Source organism: Neodiprion virginianus, chromosome 3 (genome assembly GCF_021901495.1).
Source record: "Neodiprion virginianus isolate iyNeoVirg1 chromosome 3, iyNeoVirg1.1, whole genome shotgun sequence".
Taxonomy (NCBI): Eukaryota; Metazoa; Arthropoda; class Insecta; order Hymenoptera; family Diprionidae; genus Neodiprion; species Neodiprion virginianus.
Window position 1 is genome coordinate 25166263 of NC_060879.1, and position 22875 is coordinate 25189137.

At 41.3% G+C, this 22875-nt stretch overlaps 2 protein-coding genes across 9 annotated transcripts in view; one reads left to right on the forward strand and one right to left on the reverse strand.

Moving 5' to 3' along the window:
• Window positions 1–22875, reverse strand: part of LOC124299502 (fasciclin-1) — a 224666-nt gene that overhangs the window by 31202 nt on the left and 170589 nt on the right. For 6 of the 8 annotated variants that reach the window (XM_046752747.1, XM_046752752.1, XM_046752751.1 and 3 more), the window contains exons 4-8: window positions 17334–17464; window positions 13373–13469; window positions 10047–10224; window positions 9138–9298; window positions 2420–2428 (exon numbers count right to left, since the gene is read on the reverse strand). In XM_046752747.1, the coding sequence (XP_046608703.1) occupies window positions 2420–2428; window positions 9138–9298; window positions 10047–10224; window positions 13373–13469; window positions 17334–17464 (576 nt within the window). The remainder of the gene's footprint in view (window positions 1–2419; window positions 2429–9137; window positions 9299–10046; window positions 10225–13372; window positions 13470–17333; window positions 17465–22875) is intronic. The other 2 variants (XM_046752750.1, XM_046752749.1) reach the window with 1 other exon arrangement.
• LOC124299505 (uncharacterized) lies at window positions 10951–11963 on the forward strand. Its single transcript, XM_046752759.1, has 3 exons — window positions 10951–11075; window positions 11186–11445; window positions 11746–11963. The coding sequence occupies exons 2-3, from the start codon at window positions 11200–11202 to the stop codon at window positions 11893–11895; spliced, it is 396 nt and encodes a 131-aa protein (XP_046608715.1). The 5' UTR covers window positions 10951–11075; window positions 11186–11199; the 3' UTR covers window positions 11896–11963.

Here is a 22875-nt window from a genome sequence, read left to right on the forward strand (position 1 = left end):
ATTTTTTCAAGAAGCTTATTTTAAAATTACTTTGCATAGCCCCAAGCTGCGGGGGAGAATTACGTAGCAACGGCAGGTAGGCAGAGGCACGTGTCGGTTTCAAAGAGATGTTTTTTCTCCCGGACAAAGGCGGTCAAACTCCAGTATAAATGTCAGCTCGCCTTGTCGACCCACGGAAAACGACTCGAATTCCGCGTTTTTCCCAGTGGAATTTACACTATTTTCACAGGTTTCCAGCAAAAGGTGATCGTATACCGCCCGCACAAATTACTCGGCAAATGAAATTCGTTTAATACCCAACCGATGCAGGGCGATGAGCGAACTTTATTGCTCTAGAGCTCGAATTTCCGATTAACGCGAAACTCGGTGTGTCGTAATCTCGGAAAAGAAGCTATCAGTCTCACCGGAGACTTTTTCAAGGCGTGAAAAATTTCACCGGGAACAATATTAGCGGGATTCCGGAGGTCACGAAGCCTCGGGGGTTGTTTGTATCGACTTTGGCCACGCCTGCCTGCCAGGCTGTGTTTGCTTCCCGGGTTTGTTTTTAGAATACTAGGTTAAATTAGTTTACGCAAGTTTGTTAGCAGCGTGAACGCAAAACACGTTTATACTTCGCGAAGCTGGACCTCGGGGCTTCTCGCATTAGAAAATTGCCATTATTACACAAGGACGAAACGAGTCAAGTTCGCAGCGATCTAAATCAGCTGAATGTGCAGATAAATCACTAATCATACCAAGAGAAATTTCTTCTTGTTGTTATTCTTACAGTCATTGATTCATTTTCATTTTTAACCATAACCGAAGAATATTCTTCAGCAGGCACAAAATGAAAATGTGTTTTCTGCTTCTGATCAGCAAATCTCGTAACTGTTCTGTTCCGATTACAGTCACTAGTTTTTCTTGAAACTATTGTGATAATTTGATATTGGTGAAACAATAAATTGACTTTAAGGGTTTATTTAACTAATCGAGTGTAGTTGACTAGAGAAGCAAGTTTAATGCCGCAGCAACTAGAAAATGTAGTATTGAAAGCTCTAATCACATTAAACAGTTGCTTGTACCACATTTTCTCAAAATTTCAACAATGGTCAAAACGTTATGGTACCGATATCCATTTTACTGGAATTATTTTCCTATCAACTATAAAAAACGAAATTTTCTCAGTGTACCTTCTACGAGTATCGTTTTACAAAATATGCGAAAATATTTTCACTCGCCAAGAAGAAATCGCCAGGCTATAATCAACGTAGGTTTTTGCCTGATGCTCTTTATTGAAAGTTTCAGTGGGTGCTGGCAGATTTTTCACATCAAGCACTGGTCTAGACGAAGAATATAAGAAAGAATCATCGCACTAACGGTCTTTCGTGCAACGAGTAACACTCATGCCATATTAAAAAACTGTATCAAATTCAGTCAGTGCACTCAATTTCACAAGAACTACAACTGGCATGCACTTCAAATGCTTACAAATTATCATTCCCATTCACGGCGTTCTTATGCTATAAAGATAATATAATTTTTTAAAGAAAAACAATCCACGTTTGCTTACGAAAAGTTCGTCTCTATGTGCAGTCCGTGATTTTTTACATCGGAAATTCCACCAACTATTGTCAATGGAAATTGTAATATATTTTTTCAAACGAATTCACCATACCTGCATTTTTTAGACTCGTCTAACTATTCCAAACTTAAGGAGTGTGGTTAAGTGTGCCTTAAGCCAGAGATTGAAGGGGTATAAATTATTCGTTTCGTTTCACCTTGTTTTTTTATTTTTTTTTTATTTTTTTTTTTTTTTTACAACATCCAAAGTTTTGCTAATAATTGATGGAATTTGCCTGAATATTGTGCAATTGAAACGGGACGTTGGCCATCTATTCCGAATGGCGGTGGTGGGGGGGGATAGGTAAACATTGAATTTTCGTAAGCTTTGATATTCTTAATTTCGAAAGAACGGAATGGCGATGCGTCTGTTGAGGATTTTTTTATATTCCTTTTTAAAGAATCTCAAAGCAAGACGACGCGTTGAACGTTTAATTGTAAGTCATTTATACCGATGAACACGTCGGAAGGTAACTTAAAAAAAAAAATTCTCACCATTTCACAAATGGTGATTTGTAAGAGGCAAACAACACTTGCGACGCAAGCAGTGCTAATCACATCCATAAAACATGTATACATGTACGAGATAGATAAATAGCGACAGCTCGTAAAACTGTATTATATGAGTCGAGACAAAGATTAAGAGTTGAAAAATTGAAGAATAAGAAAAATGAAAATAGATTAAAAAATACGGTGCTATGACATCGGTTAACATGAGACATGAAGACGAAAGAACGAAGGAAAAAAAACAGAAGAAAATGCTGATGGTATGATAAAAGAAGTGATCGAAATGTATAGAAAAAGGCTGCTGCAAAATTACCTTGAAAGACTGCACAGAGAAACCAGAAACCAGGGTTGTCCATAATATAAGAAGCGAACAGAAAAAGAGATAGGGTATAATTGTATTATTATCTGTTCCTCGAAATTAAATTATTCCCACGCATTTCGAGGGTGTTGTACAGTAATAAATGACGTGTACAGGGTTAAATATATACGCTATTATATACAGAGGTTCAAAAATCAATACGGGGAAAAGTGTAAGATCGAACTACATTACGCGTAAAATTGATATGTAATCTCTGTTCAAACAAGGGAGCGTCACGTTCCGTTTTTATGGGGTTGGAATGAGTAAATTTTCAGAAACGGAGAGAAAATGATTATCCGCACTCACGTCGTAGTTGTTTACTGGAAAAATGTTTGCTTTGGATGTTTTAAATTCAGAGATAAAGTACCGGGAACAGAAATGTAAATTCAGGATTTTTAAAACTGATTTAATTCTGCCGATCAATGACGTTGTCGATCGCGTGACTGATTTAATAATAAAATTCATCAAATAAATTACAATCGAGATGTGCTCGTTATCACACAGACACCTCTTTACCGAAAAATAAGAGATCGTGGTAGCTGAAATCGAATCACGAATAGACCTGTGATATCTGTCCACCGTAGCTGCGAGCCGATAGCTAATTGAAACTTTAAATATTATTTTTTTTTTTTTTATTCATCTAAAGGATTCAATTTTTCAGAAAATAATTACAACGCGACGGTGCATTTCCACTTCTACGGTTTTTGTCAAAGTTAAATCATAACGTCGCTCATTTAACCCTCACGCTGCACACCCCAAGGCAAATTGGTTAATATTAGCAAAATAATATGTTGAGTATTAAAAATAAAAAATTCATACAGCAACAAAATATCGGAAAATGGAATTTCGGAATGGAAAACAAAAATCGGAATTTACAATATTTTGAGATGAAAATCGAACGAGTAATTTTCAAGTCACGGATATTGAAGAAAAAAAATATAGACATACCGCGCGATAAAAAAAGGTTTATTTATTTATTCAAATGAATAAAGTTGAATTTTTGGCGAAAAAATGGATCAACGATTTTCACGATATTTAATTATTTATCTTGGATCAAATCGGATTATTTTGGATCTTTTTCATAAGGAAATTACGGCGAGCATGCCGCGGGGTCATTTTGACCTCGGTGCGCAGGGTGAGGGATAAAAAGTAATTAATTGCTTTATAAATGTGAAATAATTTCTGTGTTAACAAAACGAGTTAACTCACGATTGATAAAATACCGGAATATAGCGTTCGCGCGTATGAATGAATCCGTAGAAGCACTGCAGAGAGCTATTCTGCAGTAGTACGAGTCAACGAACGGGCAAACACTGCGCGCAAGTATGACAACCACGCCGCACCTTGCGAATCAAAATTACGGTGTGGTTATTCCGGTATTTGTTTTAATTATAAGCCTGCAGGAGCAGCGAGGAGGTTCATTGTGCCTGATTGTTCGGTACTTTCGAATAATGAATATTTATAAACACGTGTACATCGATTATGTGATCACAAGTGACTTGCAAATTTGTGCATGGTCAATCGCGAATACGCGGTGCTTGTACCCGACGCGTATGCAACGCAGTTCGTAGAATTCTATTGCCAAAATTTTCACGCGTCACGCGTACGTCGTATATTAAACGCAGTAAAAATATTTCACCAAATATTTTACCCGCGGCATGAAAGCTTGTACAAAAATCGACATGTTACAGTCAATCAAAATTAGCGGAATTATTTTTTTGTTTCCAAATAGCGGTGAGTTTCAGTAGAACGTGGTGAGTGGATTTTTTTCGTTATTTAAAATTTGATTGATCGTCACAGTAACCAATCACTCTTGCGATAGTTCATTACGAGGCACTGATTGCGCTAATTTTCATACCAACGCGCGAGGTTTCGTTCAAGATATGCAAAAAATTTGAGAAAGAATTTGGAATTAGGTAGGCTATGCTTCCTAATCTTCCTATTCTGTTGAGGCTGAGATACCCGCTATAATTTCTAATTAATTTCGCTTCAATTCCGCGACGCTAATACCCTGGCGGCATTAGCAAACTTTTCTCACTATCTCCGCTCGGATTCTGGTGGGTATATATATAAATGGTTACAAAATACAACTGGCTTCCAGACAAGATGAAGTACGGTAAAAGTAAAGGGGCACTGCAGGGCTCTCAGCGCTTCTATTATTTTCAAGCTTCGAAATTTCCGAAATTCACGGATCAAGGTTCAAAACAGGTGGACAATTAGTAATTTTGAACCGTAATTTAGACATTAGAAATTAGGGCAGCGCATTTTTGTCTATTGTTTAATCGTACTACGCAACAAAGCACTCTCGTTACGTAAAATCGATGTACACGAGATCACAATTAATTACAAATGGATTGCGTTCGGGGTTTCGATGAGTTGATTATAAGCAAACTACTTGATCTGGGGTAAAATTCCCGACAAACAAGATAATTATACGTAGGTATATGTGTATTGTATGCGTGATAAAGATGTGGAAGAATAAAACTTTTTCATTATCAAGTAACTACGAGATTCGATAGCCTACTTAAATTTGTGTTTAATTTGAATGGTTAAATTGACGTATGAAGAATCGTCTTCTACAAGGTGTTAAATTTTTCAACCGCGTGAAATTAAGAACAGAGCTTTGGCGCGTAACGCGACAAGGGTATTGGATCGTTGCATTCATCAGAAAGTAAACTCGAAATCTTACGCCATTGTTTTTTAAATTCCACGCGGTTGTAAAAAATCACGTATGTACGTGGGTGAATATAATATATATCTCTACATTGGTTATACACTGACAAGTGGAATTCCGTGAAAGGTGTTGTAAATTTAGTGGGTGAAGCACGTGGCGAAGAGAGCTCGGTAAATAAGTTGAAATTCAACGAAAAGGTGTGTTACGTAGGTATACATATATGCATATAATATATATATATGTATGTATGTAAGAGGTTGAAAAGGTGTGTATACGTATTACAGATAGGTGTAGGCTGATGGAGTTTATAGACATGTAGTTACGTAGGCGAACAGATATAGACAGAGAGACAGAGAGACAGAGATCTGCAGTGATATACACAAGAGGCGGTGCATTGACGGCAGAACACGATTAACTGTGCTCTCCTACACAAAAATGCTGTCTTCCATTTTTGCTGTTCATTTATTATCACCTGTTAAATAAGAAAGGGACCTGAAATCAACGAATTAGTCAAATTCACAGTGAAGAGAACCGGCGCCGATGCAAAATTCTGGTTAATCATCACTCATGCTTTATCAGTTCTATTCACTGCGATTATATGCGGAATATCAGCTTTCACAAATTCACAAAACACAGACAAGTGGACACGTGAGGCACGACACTTTGGCGACTAAGTAACCAATCAATCGTATTAACACTCCCGTCTCTATCGTTGTAAAGGCGGCCGTTAAATTACGTGCCAAGTATATTAAACAGTTGTAATAGTTGACGAACGATTTGCTGCCGGTAATTTTATTGTACGGAAGGCGCTTGTATTTCTGCGGAATTGGTTACTTGATCGACAAACGTCGTTGAGGAGTGGTGCACACAAAAGGCGACAAGTGCCGAAGATCTTATGTAGATTGTATAATAAGGTACACGAAGAGTAACGTTTTGAAAATTAATGTAAACAATTTTTACGTATCAATTAAGATGTGAGTTGTTATCGCCCGATTTCACGTTCGTTCCAGTCGGGTATAAAATATATACATACACATGAAATGCGGAATAATGAAATGGGATTTTCACGTCAGCACAATACGGGTTTGGTAACATTGAATAAAACGCAAAGGACGAGTCAGCGTTGAATTTGATTGTTCGTGTTCTCATCGGGGAATTGATATATTTGTAAAAGTTTTGGGTAAAGTCAGAGATCTTTGTCGAAGAATCGCAGTAAAAAGTTTGACCTCTTCAAAACTCGATCTAAAGAGTACTCAAAATTATAAGTAAGTATACATCAGGGTTTGCGTAGGTATAAAACGAACGAAACTCAACGTAATAAAAAGATTTGTTTGTTACAATGGATGTAGATAACTTTTCTCTCAAGTTCCCTACGGATATTAAAGTCTGATATCGATTTTCCCAATCGAGTAAAAGATTGTTCCAGCCTTCTTGCACGCGCGTTTTTGTTACTAAAAGCATGACTGGTATCAAACCAGGCTAAAGAGCAAGAGGAAGATCGGTGATAGAGATGGGACGGAGGTAAAAAGCTGTGAGAGAATCAGCGAGACGGAACAATAAAAGGAGTGAGGAAGAAAAAGCGAAAACAAAAATTGACACGGAGTGAAACGGCGAGGAGGAGCCCCGAGAGGAGATTGTTTGAATTGTTTCAAAACTGAATTCATCCTTTGAGCGGCGTTCGGTACTCGAGGCAGAAAAGCCGCCGGTGATGGTGGTGAAACTTTTAAAATTTAAATACTTCCAAGCCACGGCGAAACGAGTCTGCCAAATGCTCGAGCAGCTTTTTAAACGCACAACACTGAAAGTTGATGGTGTAGTTTTCACGTACAATTCCTCCTCGGATCTCTTCCTTCAGTTCCATGACGACACTTCGTATACCCAGGATTTTCGTTTTTATGATTCTGCGGGCAGTCGTATGATTTCCGAATTTTTGTATTATGTCAACACTGAATCGTACAACCATTCAAAAACGCGAGCAATAGAATTATTTTGAGCCTTGCACCGCGCTCCGGGGTCAAAAGAACCACACAGTATGTTGACCGTAATTTCCGTAATTTTATTTTGGCAAAAACAACTAATTTGCTGTGAGATATAACTAAAGAGTATCCCAGAATTATGTCAACTAATTTGGATCGATATCTACGTTTCTACGCAATGATTTTTGACGTGGATGTTGCAAATTTAAACGACGAAGAATGGAAATGCGAATATTGCATCACCTAGCAATTATGTCTGCGAGTAGTCGAAGATGTTGAAGGATTACCCGGAGCACTAGCGGTGCTGAAAGTGAAGTATGATAAAACTAATGCCATGAGTTAAAACTTCTGTGTTCGAGTAGGTTGCAAGCCGGAAACTCGAAGAGTGCATAAAATCAGGTTTACGGCTCAGTTACGCGTAGAAGAAAATCAAGTTACGGTGCGATGAATGAGGTTAATGAGAGGCATTATACTACTAGAGCCACTAACCACGTCCCTCCAGCTCTTTCTCGCGCACTAGTTTTCACTACAGAAATCCTGCCCGGGACGAAGTAGTAAAACGTACCTGAGCCAAGCCCCGGATGATTAAAATCATTATTGCACGTACAACTTCCAACTAGCTGCACCCGTTTGTACGGATACCCGTTAAAGATTCAATACGTTCATTTGTGCACATGTCGAACAAAATTAGCGGTTGAAACAATATTCGTGAAAAAATATCGAGCAACGTTATTAAACCGATGCCGCGACGCCAGGACTTCACGATCGTTTGTGTTTGTTGTCCATGTATATTTTGCATTTTATAATCGCGCGAGTTTCGTATGCCACTTGAGACTATTTCTCTACTATTACCTGCTGCCTCGAGCTTACAATTAGTTCACAATATTAAAACGAAACTATAATACGTATACTTCACTACAATTGAGAATATGCTATAATCTAATGACTTTTTCCAATCTTGAAATGCATCAATTACTGCCGGTTTTAGTATCCCTTCGTACACGTATAATTTGGTAATAATCTAACGCTGTATCTGATATTTCAAATTTTCGAATCGATTACAAAAATTGTTCTACCGTAGTCCAGAGTGGATAATTTTGTTCGATTTTCACACAACCACTTTTCACAGTGTAAATACGTGATCTTTATCGCGAACAACCGTTGGAATGTCGGATGCTTCCAGTTCCATAGATTCGATTTGTCACGGGAACAGAGGTATACCTGTGTTTTATTATCCCGAAACCGATAAAAGAAAGTACCCTGCAAAGAAAATATCAATCAAGTAGTCGTCGCGGCGGATGGACGACACCGCGACTAATTCTCAGATACCCCAAGTGTCACCGCAGATGTCCAAGTGGCTGGAGAAGGTTCGGAACCGCGGTATTCGTTCGGCCAGGAAAACTCCGACTCCTCTCAGGACTCCGAGGACTCGAAGGACTCGGCTGCTCCGGCCAGAAGGGCACTCCATTAACCCAATATAACCCTAACTCGTTGGTCCATAGCTCTCATCCGCCCCCTACCTCCTGTCGGCGAACAACTTCTAGGAACACCCGTGCGAAGTTGGGTCTAAAAGCTTTCATAGGTATCAAACAGGCCCAGGGAAAACGCTCTTGACAATAAGGAGCCATCATTTTCTACGAGGGACTTTCTCCCTGCAGACTCAAAGCGCGTCAAACTTGCTCGGCAAGAGTGCTGCTGGTCTTGGGAATGCGGAAAAGGTGCGAGTTGAGATAACTCGGATCAGATTCTCACAACTTTGAGTACTTGCGCTATTTTACGGAGTTTCGAAAAGGTCAGCTTAAGTCTGTGATTCGTTGATCGTGAATTCTGCGAGTTATGTCGACAGGAAATCGGATCAGAGGGGTATATAGTTGGACGGACATTCTGCTAAGGGTTCGATTCCAATAAACGATGGGGTAGATTTCGGATGGATGAGATGCGCTCTGTGATTAAAACGATCGGAGAGAATAATTTGAAGTTAGTCAACGCATCGATTAGTAGGAAATATTGATTGGTCTCATACCTGAAGAAACTGCGTAACCGTCGTGTCCACGACCATCAAAGGTCGCTGAATCAGGTGGACGACTCCGTTCTTTACTGGAATATTTGCCTTTACGATTTCGGCCAGGACGACTCCGGTTGCATGGGTGTTGTCCCCAACCAATGTGTTCGACTTGATGTAGGCTGAAATGTTTGCCAATTAGCGTTGCCCAACAATAAGTAATGGTCTTGTGCTGCTCTGTTTCAAGTTCCTGAGATTATCTGTACGAAACGTGAATATGCAGACATAGAATGAAACGTTCGACACTTGAAAAACTTGGGAATGAGATAAAATCACTTGAATTTCACCATCTCTGAATATTGATCACGTGAACCGTTCCTTGAATTTTCAAACATCAAGTGATCAACACAATTGTGTGGAAAAGACGCTTCCGTCGGATGAGCTGTTAACTTTTCGATCTTCCAAAAATTTCTTTCGCCATTAATTTCAGTCCACAAAGTTTGGAAACTTGGATAAATTTCTCAAAGCAAGGTGGTTTCACCTCAACCGCAACTTTGAAGAACAACGTCTCGCAGATCCTGACTTTGATAATATATAAAATCTTACTTCAAAGGGTAATCAACTGCAGCTGCAGTAACAAGTATCTTTGAAAAATAGCTTTGACATATTCTGGTTTAACTCAAGCTTACAATCCTTTTCAAAGTTTTCCAAACTGTCTAACACGGATCATACTTTATGTCGCATCTATTCCTTTAACTTTACAACGAGTTTCGCATTTCAGTCGTTGACATTATAATATTGCCCCACACAAAGTTGCTTCCGATTATAATCCGATGAGTTCAAAGACTTTGAAATGGAGTTGGGAATTAAGTATTTGCACTCACGTCTTGTTCATCTTTTAAAAAAGTGTGTCTAACTATGATTACGTACTTCTTGTATCCTTGCCGTCATTTTCGGTGAGGAAACTGACGGTGACTTTTATGTTGTCAGTGAAGGCGAGCGTCTTGTAGTCCTTATCGTTCGGAGTAGGCGCTGTGAAGAGCGCGTGACCAGAGATTACATGACCGTCGATAACTTTCTGGTCGATTTTACCAGATCGAGTAGCCGGCTGAAATAATAAATTCAATTTCTATCAGTTGATACTAAGAATAAAGCTTAGACCCTAGAAGTAAGTTTAAGGGAGGCTCAGTTTTTGCAACTTTTTTTTTTCAAACGGTAGCCGTTTGCAACCCCGCCCTTAAGAAATATGCCTGAATATATATTCTGAGCCTGAAAATTGTAGCAAAGCCGAAAAGCCGAGAATATATGGAAAGCTTCCAGATGCCGTCATTTTTCCTTTGTACATAACAAAGAACTGAAGGTATAAGCTTGGAAAAAATTTAAGGACCCACTCGGCGTACAAGAAAATCGTGACTTGGTTCGGTGACAAAGTGGGAATATTACCGAGCGCAATGTTTATCTCTTTGCAGATCAAAAACAGATGTGTGTAAATATTTGAGGACAAATAGGCAATTTCAATTTGGTATTCCTTGTGCCTCAGTGAATGAACAATTCGACGAAAATAAGCTCGCCTGCCGTTTAATTTCCTCATTCACTAAGTCCGTTGCATCTTGCACGAATCAGAGTCAAATATACGTATTTAACTGTAGCCAACATCTGAAGGAAACGCTGCCGCTCAACAAACATTTTGTGAACTTTCATCCCTCTAGCTATAAGAACAAATGTTTGATCATCCCGACTGAAACGACAATATATATTAATTATACACTGACTTGCCACTTATATTTCTGGTTCGCGTACAACTCCGAGAACTTTGTTGACGGAACAAATGACGCGACGAGAGGAACGAATCTTCCTACTCGCTATCGTCACGGTAAAGCTACAAGATGAAGACTCGTTTTATTTTCTTTAGGAAACTGCAACCCTTTTCCAATTGAGCACTGTCAGACCTACTGCACGGTAAGACTTTGAAATTAATATTAAACTAGCTGTAAAAACTAGGTCGGATGCCTAGTGCAGCTGGTTTTTGTGCTCGTGCGCTCGCTTACTCGTTGTCAGTGTTTTACCAGATGATACGAAATTAATGAGATACCTCACGCCCTCACTGCTCACTGCACTGCGCAAGAACTACGGAGCGCTGGTCCTGGAGGGCGAAATTAACCAGGTAAGGGACCTGGAGCGCAGGAACTACGGAGCGCTCGTCCTGGAAGTCCGGTTTCTCCAGGTAGAGGACCTGGAGCGCAGAAACTACGGAGCGCGAGTCCTGGAAGTTGAGATGCACCAGGTGGAGGACTTGGACAGCCATAACTACAGAAAATTAGTCCTGAAGGTTAAAGGACACGAGGTCAAGGACCTGGACAGCTAGAACTACGGAGTGCTTGTCCCTGAAGTCGAGTTTCGCCAGGTCGAGGACTTGAAGCGCAGTAACTACAGAGCGCTGTTCCAGGAAGTTGAAATTCATCAGGTAAAGGACCTTGAGCGCAGGAACTACGGAGCGCTTGTCCTGGAAGTCCAGTTTCTCCAGGTAGATGACCTGGAGCGCAGAAACTACGGAGCGCGAGTCCGGGAAGACGAGATCCACCAGGCGGAGGACCTGGACAGCCATAACTACAGAAAATTAGTCCTGAAGGTCAAAAGTCACCAGGTCAAGGACCTGGACAGCCAGAACTACGGAGTGCTTGTCCCTGAAGTAGAGTTTCACCAGGTCAAGGACCTGGAGCGCAGAAACCACGGATCGCTTGTGCCTGAAGTCCAGTTTCTCCCAGGTAGAGGACCTTGAGCGCAGAATCTACCGAGCGCTTGTCCTGGAAGTCGAGTTTCACCAGGTAGCGGATCTGGAGCGTAGAAACTACGGGGCGCTTGTTCTGGAAGTCGAGTTGTACCAGGAAGCGGACCGGGAGCGCGATTCTCAAACGTCCGCTCTACTGCGCGGTTGTTTCCAGACTGAGGCATTCGGCTAGCTGATTAGGTACTATAGATCGATGACGTCAGAGAGAAAAAAATTTTGGCTGACGTCACTTACTCAACATCCGACATCCGAAAATCCAAAGGTTGGTTTCGAACTTTAATACTACGTATGGTACATGATGTATGATGTATGATTTCACTGATTTCGTAATGTATACGTATACCTCAGCATGGGTGGCGTCATATTGTTGTAGTTTCAGACCTTCCGAATTTTAGTCAATTTTCGTTTAATCAAAGAAAGAAAGAATATGACCTAATTATTTTTACGTGCATGAAATTTTTTCACGCAGATACCCAATTCTCAGAGACAGAACGTGATGTCCGTTTGCATTCAGTCTGACAGAAACAATTTCATGAAATAGGAGATTGAAAATGAGCGGAAAGCCGAGTCTGAAGTGTTAGAGAGTCGCAGAAGAGTGAAACGAACCACGATCATGGTTCGTTGCCTCGGCGTTGAGTCTAGTCACCTGACTTTACAAGGGTTCCAAATAAAAGACGAAAAGCAAGAACGAGCTCGCATTCTACTACACACGTAAGGATCCCTCATCTTCATCTATGGGCAACTAACGCACGTGAATGCAGCTAAACTTGCTTGCGTAGTGAGTTTCGGTATGTAAATAGCATATGTAGAAATCGCAGAAAAAGACTTGAGTCTCGAATTCAGCAACCTTTTCATTTACGGAACGAGTTACGAATGCGTTCGTGTATGAGAATTTGAAGAGCAGGACAAGCAAATCACATTATGCGAAGAAGAAGACAAAAAAGAAAAACATTACACTGGACAAACATTTCCCATTGTGAAGAAATTTTGAGGGTAAGAAAGTTTTCGTTTGACAAAGGTCGTCACTCCCTCATATAGTTACGCCCTTCGACGATATCGTTTCGAGATAATTTACTCTGAAAAAAGTAGGTCTGTCCTGCCCTATGTGCAAACCGTGAGTTCCGGATCCGATTCAATGAAGAAGCTTTCGCGGTCTAATCGTTTGTGATTAATTTGTATCGAGGTTTAAAGTTCGTTCACACAAATACCAAGGAAATATTGGCGCGGGACTTTGAGTGTAACGTAAGACGTTGTCGAAACACCGTGGAAATTAAAAAAATCTAACTTCGTTAAAGGGGTTACGAAGAGACTTGGACGAGGTGAGGTTAAGGCGCAGGAGACCTTCCGTCTATGGGAAGTCCGAAGGATATTCTCGTGGCAGGATTATTAGCGTTACGTTCAAAGTATCGAACTTTGGAAGATTTCCCGATGGCGAAAATGACTGACTGAATTCCGTTAAGCGGCTTACCTTGAAGCCCTCATCAACCGGGATGAAGAAGGTGTATTGTCCGGCAGCTTTGAATACCTCCTCCTTGTGCATCAGATGAACTCGTTGGCGGAAATAGCTGTAACGTGAAATAAAAGAAGGCGTGTTATTTCCAAAGATGAACGAGTGTATAGATTTAATTAATCTCTATCAGTTCCTCGCAACGACGTCGAAACCTATTATTCTACTTTCAATCTTCATTTCACAAACGACGTTGCTTGATGAACTATTCTCCCAATTTTTTCCCTTCAAATGAATGGGTGTAGTTCTACACTTTACTTTTTTATTAACAATTTCCGTGCTTGTAAACCCATTGCCATATCATAGGTGGTCTATCATATCCATAAGCACAGGTAATACGGATCTTAACCACTGTAGTAAACAAGTTTTAATCATCACGCGATCGGACAAATATTCAGCCGAGTAACACTGGTCAATTAACAATTTACCGCCACGTATTTACGGAATATTGAGGGTTGTTCAAAATCACGTCTCCTGCTGCTTTATTGTACCGATACCTTATCGCCACGTTGAATTGAATGAGGAATTTGTTTTCCCCCTTTAAAGTGTATTGGTGGTTACTTAAAGAAAAACTTATGTATTGATGAGCTTTTGAAAAAATGAGGCTAGCTACATTCGGAGCTTTGATGAAATCGAATCGCACGGCTTTAGATCGATCAATAATTTACTACCGCAAAAATGTGTTGAACAAGAATTTTGACCAGTGATTAAAATTAAGTATGAAAATATGAAACCACGGCTGCTTGAAGAGGGCGTAAAATTTATTTTATCGCCAGGTTTTCATACGTTTATGTACGGCTGACGTAAGAGACGTAAAGTTTGTTTTATTTACGATGATAAGGCTGAACAGATATTTCAACGGAATTTTCTGAGGGCTTTGTAGACACTCTGAACTACCTTCACCACATTTTACGTATCATGGAAATTACTTTTTCATGCAATCCGACAAGATTTATTTGCGTGTTATCATTTTACCTCAGCTGAAGAGTTGCAGTACTAAATAACGCTACCGTTTTGTTAGCTTGCCATCTATTTTCTTTCACGTCATTGTAAATGATCGCTGACACGCGGTACTTGTACCATGTTGCTTCAAAGCTGTTTGTTGAAGCTTGGAGTGGCTCACGGATAATGATAGATATTAATTATCTCGCATCGTAAGCACGATACCTTGACAATTCAAACTCATGTTCCACTCAAAGGGTTGGCAAATTAAGATTTATTGATCTTTCATTAATTTGTCTACTGTCTATATATCTGGATTTCGAGTACGTGCATTGACGATGTTCTCAGCACGAATGGGGTGGGGTACAAAAATGTGAAAGACCAAAAAGTCGACGGAACGAAATCCCGAAAATTAAATTATCGACAGTTAGAAACGTCTAAAGACCCTAAATATAAAAAGATGATAAAACGGCGTAAGTCTATATAACTATTACATGCGTATTGCGGTTTTTTGGCTTTCTGGCCCTTCTAAATATTGCTCAGCGTAATTTTACTTCTTCTGAACTTTATTGTCGACAACTAATTTTTTCGGTTATGCGGCTGCTCGAAGTATCATCGCTCTCAATTTTTAATTTCGGAACTTTCATTTTTCTGTATCTCCACATTCTGTGCTTCGGTCATTCGAAATGCCGACTGTTCTGAAAATACTTTTGCAGATAATCGAGCGTACCGTTAAACGAACTTTCGGGAAAACAGTTATTCTACCGAGTGATTTATCGAAAATCCCAACTTCGGTACGCTGATCATTCGTTGGTTTAAAATTCTGATGTTGAAAATTTCGAAATTTTGACCCCCACTCCTTTCACCGTTTCAACAACTGACATGAGGCTGATGCGTGAATTTTCACGATCTGTAAAGTGAGAAGGGAAGCGAGTGAGGAAAAACGGAGTCGCACAGTTTACTTGTTAGTAAGATTATCGGATTGTTCGCGAATGCAGACGACGCGATTCTTCGCCTGTGTATAATATAGGTGGGCAATAATTCAAAGTTACTATTCTCCGGTGGAGCGTCAACTCGTATATAACTCAATCCGCTCTTTCCTCCCTTGGCCTAGGCAGCCCATCCCGTATGGTTTTCCCCTGATGCTTCTAAAATGACCCTCTTCACCACATCTCTCCTCTTTCAAAGTAATGCCAACTACCCGGTACTACTGGCACTTAATTCCGTTGAAAGCACTTCCGCGCCTTTAGCATTTGTCAGGAGAAAGCGAACCCCGGGATTAATGGTCAAAGCAAGTTGGTGGAACTCGATTCTCACGGCTGTTGATTGTTTGAAGGACCAAATTTAATTCGCAAACGATGAAGCGTCTTTTGAATTACGGCTTGCTGTCGTTTCACGGCATCGCACCCTGAAAAAGCGCGAAAAGTAAGAAATCTTAAACTTTGCACAAAGAAAAACGAAAAGAGGATCGAGGTGATTTCCTGTGCTAGTCCATTCCAGGTTTAATTCACTGGGACGGATGGTCTTTCCGACTTTAGATCTTTAACTGCTAAGTAAAGGTGACAGGGGACAGACCACCGCACCGAGAGTAAAACAGATAAGTCTGGGCAGTCTTTAGGCAGCTACTACAGTATTATTTGAGCATTAGCTTCTGTTACCCCCGCCATGCCCCGGGCTGCTGGATATTTCTTGCATTATTTTACAACAGCCATAAATTTGCCTACCTTGTGTGTAAAAGCGGCTTAAAAGTGGAACCGTAAAAAGTGGAGGGAAAAAAATGCAGATAGGATCGTCAATAAGCCGTAAAAACCGTAAAACTTCAAGGATAATAACTTATACATAGCCCAAGTATGCCGTTGTGGCGAAAGAGATTCAGGAGAGAGACTTTCTTTCACAGTGGAAACAAATTACTTGTTTCAAACTTTCAAACCCGGTCTGTTGCCTTTGTTTCACAGGTAGTGCAACCCTGGGACTTTAAATGGAACGAGAAACTTGCAGAACCAAATGTCCGTGCACCACGTGCTATACGTAACTACATCCATCGGTTCAACTCCAATTGAAACGTACTCGAACCTGATGCTTCCGCTTTTTTCCTCTGCCTACACTTGTTGCAAACGAGAAAAAGCACGGACTGGTGACAAGGCATTATACCATCGGTTCTCTGTGCGGCAGAAAACGAGAGGTGAAAGTTTTATGAAAATATTTCAGTCTGAGCTGATTTTGGTTTGGTTACGCGTAGGCGATCAAAGCGGAGAGTGAAAAGTGAGAAGCACCTTCCAAGAAGAGGGGCTGAATTTTTGATGACCAGAAATAACTTTCACCTTTCACGTTCCCCCATAATTCACGTGTCGCGGGGTTCAAGTCCGAAACCCAGAACAGACTGCTCCTGTTTCTTCACTCAAGAAACTTTACACTCGAAGAAACCACATGCTGTCTTTTTCTCCCACCCTCTCCCTCTCTCTCGTTCTCTCTTCATCTCAAGGGATTTAGACAGCAAGTTCCAAGTGCTGAGAAACGCAATCGGTCGGCAGCGATCGTCTGCGGTTACGTTCGCAACCACTGACACCCGCTCTTTGCGCGGTCCTGATAGCCGCAACAGCTTAAGAGAACACAAAGCCACGTCCTTCTCTTATTTTGATCCCGGTGTGCCGTTCTCGCAAGAACTCAATCCCAAGAATGAATGTTACTTTGGCTGTACGAAGAGGGATGTATCTTTACCCGTTTCGCTTAACTCGCAACACTCTGAAGAGGAGGCGAGTGAAGCGTCAGTAAAAAAGGCTCGGCCTTGTCATCGATAATTAAGGTTATATGTAAGCGAACTGCATTCTGTGACGTAATTTAGAACCCTGTTTTGTTACTCATCGAAATGTTTTGCAGTCAACGCAGCTTAGAAGTTTATCAAATGAAATTTCTTTACGCGTATTGTCAATCGAATAAGAACCAACTCGCTTCGTAGAACTGAATTATATTGTAAACTTACCGTATACGATGCTGTCCCAAGTTTAGATTCTCACTCTGGTTCAGGAACTGGAGGGCATCTGGATTATAAATCGGCTGAGCTGTCGGGTTGGATCGTACCGGTTCGAGGACTTCATTAATTATGTGGAGCACCTGTAACAGGAAAGAGGAGAAACTCCGTTGCAATTAAATTGTATTCGCTGCATTTTACTGCTGGACGCGTATAATAGTCAGGAGAGAAAAACGAGCATGACTTTCCTTGAATAGCAAACCAGTAACGATCTACAAATTACATTACGAGACATGGTGAAGTCAGCTTCCGAGCTGCCGACTACAAAAATGGCTTGGCGCAAGTTAACTGACCCAATTACGATAATGATGCTAATTATATTTGACTAGGATGAGGCATCGCGTTGGTAATAGCGATACGTAAGAGGTGGATGTGAGCCTCGGTCCTTGCGGGACTTAGGTGAACCATGTAACACCCTTTGATTTTCCAATTTCAGAAACTAAACCACTCGAAATTGAATTGCACGTAGGTTGCGAATTCAGTGCGAAACTACACGCGGAATGGGGGAAACAAACCTTTATACCCGTACACCTTCACGTGCCGTATAATTTAGACGTCAATCAGGATTAACTACACACTCAGTTTTCATCCCCAAGCAGTCGGAGAGTTGCGATACAATCATATTCGTGCTTATACAAGCGATTATCATCGCTGTGATTTTGGCAGTCAAACGAGGATTTTCGACCCCTGTGAATTGATGCCAAGTATTCTCGTCCAATTATAAGTGAAAGTGAAATTAGGTACATTTCGAGAACCTATAGAATATTGAAGCAGACGGGCATTACCGTCCCTATACGATACCTTTATATACTTGCTAGTGTTTTGTAGCGGAAGGGACATTTCACAAATTTGTTTACCGTGTAGTCGACCCTTCGCAAGCTCAACAACTGTTCCAACAATTTCGTTATTCAAGTACTTGTTCACTTGCTTCAAGCGTAAGCCAAGTGGAAAGGCCATATTTTTTTTCAGTATATAAAAGACCAGCATTTTCTAATTGCCGAAGAACCTGATTATCACAGTGTTCGTATCATAGCCTTGTACAGAATGAACGTCACGTCTGCAAGTTTTGTATATAATATACGATTTAGATTATCGGTGAAATACTCTACTATCCCAATATAGATCAGTCTGAAATATTCATTGATCAATTGTGATCAAATATAATGCAGCACCTGAAACATATGTCACTAGATACGGTCGGTGAGATTTATATGACGGACCTGCATTATTGAATAGTGAACTGATTTTATAGTACACTGGAAAAGTGGGGCCAACTGATTCAAAAAATTACTTTTTCACATTGCACGTGTTTTGTAAAAACATTTCACAGTTGTAGTGTGCGAAAGATATCGAGGGAAAATCGTTGCCCGTGATCTCAAAAGAAATATAACGATCATTTCATCAATCATATATGTTGGCAACTCCTTGGCCGAGTATGAGAGGTCATTTCTTTCGTCTTCGATGTTTTATTGGTGAATAATATTCAAATCAATCGAATTGATTCGACTTGTTCGCTACGTAGTCAAGTACCCATGGCTTCACATATCCGCATACCAATCGAACGATTTTATCGCTGTTGTATTCTAGCACAGTTCGCTCTAAATATCCGATCGATTTGAGGTTTGTCCCCCGAATAACGATCCAAACTTCAGAGCTGCTCGAGGAAGAGCGCAAAATTTTCCACGCCTGCCGAATCGAAGCGAACAAGGTACGATATAAATGTGCAGACAAATGTGAGGATTATTTATCTTCCAAGTCGGACGCAAACTGCAGGATGTTTGTTAATAGCAAAGCACATAGGAAGGTGCGTCGGTCCAGACCATTGCGGAGGAACAGCCGAGTTTCCAGCAAACGTAATTTATAGGGTGTTCACTCAACCGGCGAATGTATCTCTACATACTTACAATTAGCCAGATACCCAGTGAACGCGCATTCGCATGTTTCGGCACAGGCCGCGTTATACGCATGGCGTACCACCGTAAGAGAAGGTTTCGCCAATAATAATCACGATTTCGATATCGTACCTAAACATATTAAACAAATTTCAAAGTAACTTGGGACCTTTACGAACGAAGTTCTGACCTACAATAATAATAATAGTTCCGTTGGAATAAAAAAATCTAATCACCTTTGTTACCCTGTTCCTTAGGATCTACGGTACTTTTAGTTAACCGTCTCTATAGGACCCCGTAGAAAGGAAAGATTCGTAATGCCAGTTTACGGGCTTTGTTATTTTTAGTTTTAATAACATTTTACAATTTTTTTTTAATTGAAATTAATAACAAACTGGCGGCATGACGCATATAAGTAACGAACTACTCCGAACTCGAGAGCTTTTGCGGTGGCGCATCTCCTGACATCACTGTCCAACTTGTGACGGATAGAAAACAAATTTTGAGCAAGAAACACCTTTTCGGGTTCGAGCTCGTAACCCTAATGATAAACAAAAAAAAATATCAAATCCATACGATCGTGAACAAGAAGTTTAAAAATTTAGCCACGAGCTCGATTCCACAAACAAGTTTTAAAGATAGTGTCAATATTTGAATTTAATCGGATAAAAATTGACTGAGAGATCTGCGCCACCGGATTGAAAACGTGGTCGTTCGCTACTTATATACGCCATGTCACCACTTTGTTATTAATTTCAATGAAAAAATTCCAAAATCTTCTTGAAACTAAATACACATAACTAAGTCCTCAAACTTTAATTGCTCTACGTGTTTTCATTTTCTTAAAAAAAAAAAAAAAAAAAACTGCCAGAAATAGGTACAATTCTAGATGGTCCGATCTGCACCCCCCGCCGCCTGCGTACTCATTAATTATCTAATATTTCTTTGAGTAAAAGTGGAAACTTTTGAGTGTAGATCGCTTACACCGAGAGCTAATATTACTCTCGGTATATGGGTATAAAAAGATACACGTACCGACCACGAAGAGGGATGGGATCGGTGAGCGAGAGGAACTCCCCTCAGGCCGGAATCTCTCGAGTAAGATAAATGAAACGGTGAATATCCGGGAGTTGGTCGTCTAAACAAACCCCGAATATACCCTATTCAGAGCGCGCGTGACTGCGGGGTGGTCGACGAGGCCCAGAAGAAGCGCCTCTCTCGCTTCTAGACTGACTGGATGGGTGGGCCCCGGTCAGTTTTAATGCCGCGGATCCGGTGGCGTGGATAAATGGATGTAGTCCCCGGGGACTTTGGAACATCGACGGCGCAGCATCCGTGAGATAAAGAGTGCATGTATCATGCCGTTGGTCAAAGAGAGGGAGCGGGGAAAGAGGTGGTCGAATAAATGGCAGTGCGGTCGTTTTAGTCAAAGTCCGTTTGGTAAATGATAGCTTCTCTGCGCCGACGCTTCTTCACTTTCACTTTCCTTCCATTCCTCTTTCTCCTTTTCTCTTTCGTTCGCCACTTTATTATACCGCCGGTATTAGCATTGAACTACCCCGAAAAGGTATCGGTACAGGAAACACGATTTACGTGGATAAAGTCGCTCGGGTTAGTAAATCGTGCGGGACAACGAAGAAGCTTTTTATACCCACTAGATGAATTTTCGTATACAACTGAAATTCGTGATAATTGCAGCAAGAGATTTCATGTCCAAACAAACATCGGTTCAGCTCGCCGACATGTTGGCGGTTTAATCCACCGTGTTTTGGAAGTTTTGCGAGTAGCGCGATATCATTAGTAGGCAGAGCTCGTAATTAATACAGTCCCCCGGTAGTATAAGGCTGGAAATTAACGCTTAGCCGGAAGTCGAAGAATTGCGAACTTGAGGGTACTTTGGTTCCCGGTATTCCACTGCGTCTGCAGCGTTTCAACAAAAGAATAACGCTTCAGGGAGGAATGAAAAGTGTATAACCAGGGAGCAATGCCGACTCCGGCGTACCTCCGGCACTATATACACTCATAGCAAAGGTAACGAACGGGTCAACGGAGACTCGTCGAGGTTTCCACACTGCCTCCGCTCACGGAATAACGCTCGTTTGAATAACGCTCTGCGCAGTAAGCCTTCACTGGCTGCCGCAGTCACCGTCCACCCCTTTTCGCCCTTCGAGGAGGGGTTGAAGCCTCACGTTTATACTGGCCCTGTAACCCGTACGTACCGCTTGGGTGATTTAGGGTTACTCGCCAGAGATGGAGGTCCGAGGATATCGCGCCTGGAGCGTCGACTCCTCCCCCCCCCCCCCCCCAAAGGGTGGAACGGTGCGGCAATTTGGACCTTGCGAGAATTGATACCCGAGCGACGACCCTGCAAATTTCCACAGACACGTTGACCTCGAATTCTCCAGTCACTACGATTTACCTCGAGGCGAGGTCGTTCGAATATTTAAAAACTCCCCGTCATTGGAAGTTTCGATATTTTAGGTGCGCAAAAAATCTTTACCAGTTCGTTAAGAAGCGAACGAAAGTGAGAATACGTCTCAGCCAACCGGTACTCTTTTAAAGTTTCCACTCTGAAACCGTTTGTCCGTTATAATCACTGTATACGATATATGTATAATACCCTTTTTTGTGGGTTCTTATTATTATTTTTTTCATAGAGAGTTTTCCATAGATTTCAGTCGTATACTCCAATTGCTGAAAAGATATCTCAGATCTCAAGTCAGATCTTTTCAGAAATGTCGGTACAAACTTGATCCGTGACTTCGGTAGCTTATAATATCCCGGCGCTGAGTGGTGAGTTGGAGAGCAGACTCCCGTTCCGTGGACTTTGTTGTTTCTACAAATATAAAGCGAAAAACATTCGACGAAGAACCATAAAATGAGAAATTAAAACACGTACAATCCACTCAAAGTGATAAAACCTCCCTGTAGTACAGAAAATCGAATTGCGAGCGTTGCGTTGGGGGAGGAGACCAGACGCGGTACCGAACGTTTTAGCAAGAGTATGCAGGTACGTACATAGACACCTTGATAGACAGGGAGGGAGAAGAGATTCGATTTGACGTCGAAGGTCGGTAGGTACCTGGAGAGCGATCTCTAATGCAGGCAATTTGGACTCGAGGCAAGCGTTCGTTGTAGCGGGCATTGTGCCCGACACTGGCTCGCGGAAACCAATTAGCTCGGCAGATAACGCAGGTCGCCATTTCCGTCCTATCTCTTACCCGGCTTAGATCCGGTTTATGGAGTAGTTACTGCTCGTTCGAGATCTGTTTCCTGCACCTCGGCATCGTCGCGGCGAAAGTCGTCAACGGACTCGATATATCCCCGAGCAATATTCTTCTTTCCGTTTCGCGACGACGAATCCGAGTCTTTGAGCCTGACGGTTCGCGGAGCTTAAGCGTTTGGCTTTTCGGCGACTCGCGTGCTGGAGCTTAATTATATTCCACCCTTCTGATACGACGCGACGGTAGGTACGTCAGACGACGTCGCGCTTCGTTTAACCAGCGTTGATGGATGGTAATTTGTTTATCAAACGGACGCACTGTTTGCTTCTTTGCTCTCCCGTCGACGCCACGCAGTGTTAGCCTAGCGTTATTATACGG

Excerpts from the sequence above, each read along its gene's own strand:
- LOC124299505 (XM_046752759.1), top strand. The coding sequence starts at position 11,200 with ATGAGATACCTCACGCCCTCACTGCTCACTGCACTGCGCAAGAACTAC. Across the intron at positions 11,446-11,745 it reads ACAGAAAATTAGTCCTGAAG|GTCAAAAGTCACCAGGTCAA; the intron begins GTTAAAGGACAC and ends TTAGTCCTGAAG.